The sequence below is a fragment of the Cyprinodon variegatus genome, unplaced genomic scaffold, assembly GCF_000732505.1.
Source record: "Cyprinodon variegatus isolate N-32 unplaced genomic scaffold, C_variegatus-1.0 Scaffold745, whole genome shotgun sequence".
NCBI lineage: Eukaryota > Metazoa > Chordata > Actinopteri > Cyprinodontiformes > Cyprinodontidae > Cyprinodon > Cyprinodon variegatus.
The window spans coordinates 272,009-275,401 of NW_015151198.1; the positions used below are offsets into that span (position 1 = coordinate 272,009).

The 3,393-nt window shown below is 38.8% G+C and overlaps 1 protein-coding gene across 1 annotated transcript in view; it reads left to right on the forward strand.

Moving 5' to 3' along the window:
• Positions 1-1,937: 1,937 nt before the first annotated feature.
• ddrgk1 (DDRGK domain containing 1) overlaps positions 1,938-3,393 on the forward strand; it is a 7,641-nt gene continuing 6,185 nt past the window's right edge. Inside the window, exons 1-3 of the mRNA XM_015395547.1 lie at positions 1,938-2,142; positions 2,548-2,691; positions 2,855-2,973. Coding sequence (XP_015251033.1) covers positions 2,055-2,142; positions 2,548-2,691; positions 2,855-2,973 — 351 coding nt within the window. The 5' untranslated portion in view covers positions 1,938-2,054. The remainder of the gene's footprint in view (positions 2,143-2,547; positions 2,692-2,854; positions 2,974-3,393) is intronic.

Here is a 3,393-nt window from a genome sequence, read left to right on the forward strand (position 1 = left end):
TGAATGGATCCAGAGAGTGGGAGGTTATAGATCTGATTGGACCCAGCGATGAGGAGGTTCAGGTTTTGACTTGACCTAGAGAGGAAGAGTTTCTGGTTCTGAATGGATCCAGAGAGTGGGAGGTTATAGATCTGATTGGACCCAGCGATGAGGAGGTTCAGGTTTTGACTTGACCTAGAGAGGAAGAGTTTCTGGTTCTGAATGGATCCAGAGAGTGGGAGGTTATAGATCTGATTGGACCCAGCGATGAGGAGGTTCAGGTTCTGATTGGACCAAGAGAGGAGGAGTTTGTGGTTCTGAATTGACCTGGAGAGGAATACACTGGAAAAAAAATCAAAATCTAGAAAAGTTATTTTTTCTTAAAATAAGTGCATTTTTTCTTAGATTGAGGAGGTAAAAGAGACATTTTGCCAATAGACCAAGATAATTTAAACTTAAAATAAGAAAACACAATTGCATTGTCTTATTTTAAGTGCATATTATCTAATAATCTTATTTTAAGAGTAAAACTACTCACTCCATCGGCAAACTATCTCATTTACCTACTCTAATTAAGGGTAAATACACTTAATTTAAGAAGTTTTACTTATTTCTAGATAATTTTTCCAGTGTAGTTTCTGGTTCTTAATGGATCCAGAGAGGAAGAGGTTCTGGTTCTGAACAGACCCAGAGACGAGGAAGTTCACGTTCTAAACTGGCCCAGAGAGTGGGAGGTTATGGATCTGAACGGACCCATTGAGTATAAGTGTATTTTTCTTTTTTTTGAGCTTGTTAGTCTTGGTCCACACAACTTACTGGTTGGTGGTGGTAATGCACCAAAATGTTGTTTGCCAACCGCCATTAAAAATCAATTGAAGAAAAAGTTATTACAATTGTATTATAGTTATTTAAACATTCACACAAATGGTTCAAAAAATACAAAGGGGAATGTGGGAGTAGGGATATTCATTCCACAGTTTAATGTATGTATATGTAAAAGATTAACAGACCTTTTATCTATATGCACAGCAGAAATGGAGGCAATTATTATTAGTTTACAGTGGGTGGAGGAGGTTAGAATGGATTGGGAGTTGATTTGCACAGATTCTAAAGCTGCAATACAAAGTATTCATTCAGGAGGAAATAATAGGAAAGACCTTGCAGTAGAAATTCATCAGAGTTTGTTTAGATTATTTAGGTATGGAATACAGTAGATGTTCAGTTCTTTTGGCTTCCAGCACATGAAGGGGTAAGAGGAAATGAAATAGCAGACAAGATAGATAAAAAAGGCTTCAGGAGAGCAGAATATAGATCAGATCCCGTTTGGGAAAAGGGGAAGGTAAATCAATCATTTAAAAGAAAGAAACAGAATTTTGGCAAAAGATATGGGATGAAGATAAGAAAGGGAGAAAATTATATAGGGTTCAAAAATCTGTAATTGTTAAAAATTATGGAGAAAGAGGCAGAATGGAAGAGATAATTTATACTGGATTGAGAACTGGACATACCTACTTGAATGAGTTTTTGTTTGTACTAGGGAAGAGAAATAATAATTGATGTGAGGGTTGTGAAAGAAAAGAAAATGTTGATCATGTTTTGATGGATTGCATTAAATATGCAACTGAAAGAGAGAAGACGAGGAAAGTAATTATGGAAAAAGGGAGAGAATGGAGTATTAAAGGAATTTTAGGGACAGCTGTAGATTTGGTTTTTCATAAAGCATTGTTTTTATTTTTACATAACACAAAAATAAAAAATAGAATAGGTGGAACTATAGAGCTACACACTCATGTACAGTAGGGGGCGGTATACACCTATAAGNTTTTATTTTTACATAACACAAAAATAAAAAATAGAATAGGTGGAACTATAGAGCTACACACTCATGTACAGTAGGGGGCGGTATACACCTATAAGCTGTTTGCAATCCGCCATTCAACATAGAAGAAGAAGAACTTGTTGCTTTTGTCCACGCTCCTAAAAACAGAGAAGAAGTCCGAGAGTGAATTGCGCAGCGTCGCTTATGATGAGCTGAATATTGAGTCAAATAAAATTAGCCTTTTCACTATTAAGCCATGGATATTGTAATATATGTTCTGGCTGCTGTGCTCCTCCTCGTCCTCATTCTGTTTGCGCTGAAGGTTCAGAGGAAAACAAGGGACGGTAGGTTAGCAATTAGCTTCGATGCTAAGGATAGGAAGCTACATTACCATGAAACACTGAAGTCATTTACTTTCAAACATGATTCACTGGGAATCAGACTTGTTTCCTATGGAAATATTGAAATTGTCATCAAGTCTGTAGAGATGAAAACTGCTTGTTTCACCGTCTGCTATAATACTACGTCAGCTTTTCAGTTAGCCTAGTACGGAGCCCCAAATGGGACATATGACATTTCCGTTTTGTTGCTTTTAATAAATATTGTTAATTCTTCATACTTTAGGAACATAGTTGTTAAAATCCGTGGTATCAGGCCTAATTAAATCAACCTATAAAATCCCTCACTATTGTAAAGTAATCACTAACAGCAATGAGTCAGAGCTTAAACATAAGTGTTTGTGTTTACAGCCGATCAGGAGCAAAGGAGGGATGTTGTCCGGGGGGCAGCGGTCCCTGTGCAGGCTTTGGGAGAGCGGGGAGCTGGTATGCCCCGCAGGAGAAGGAACCTTGCTGCTGTGATAGCCAACAGACGTCCACAGAGAGAAGAGCAGGGTAACCTACACCAGCGTTACATTATTTAAATAATCTAAGAAGTCTATGACATTAAGAGATGACTAGCTGTGTTTTGGGATCCTACAGGAAATGAAACTTTACCCTGAAGGTTGACATATATTTAACTGGATCTGTAAGACATGTAAGTTTCTGTTGATTTCAGAGGAGGATCCTGCTGAAGACGAGGAAGAAGACCTGCAGAGCACCCAAACAACAGCTAAAATTGGAGCCAAGAAGCAGAAGAAGTTGGAGGAGAAGCAGGCCAAGAAAGCCCAACGAGAGGTTGTACTCAGTTTATTTATGTAGTATTCACAACATACCATCTGAACGCACTTTACTGCTACAATACAATCATATTGGTTATTAAGTTTCTATCCAGGAAAACCAGCTGATTGCATCAAGTCATTGTCCTCCTAGAGAAGGTTGTGGTGTTGATTTTCACTTGCATTTTGTTTATGACACTCCAGCAATTCCTCACACCCAGCATGCTGTAGGAAAACTCCACTTCAACAGGAAGAAACCTCCAGCAGAAGCAGGCTCAGTGTGAGCAGCCATCTGCTGAGGTTGAGTGGAGTTCAGGGAGACAGAAGCAGACATACAGAAATAAGCATAGATACAAAAGGAACTTGTTAACCAGCTCCACAGGCAGCCCCGTCTAGGAAAGACACAGCCAGGCAGACGAGCTCTGAGCCAGCTCCCATG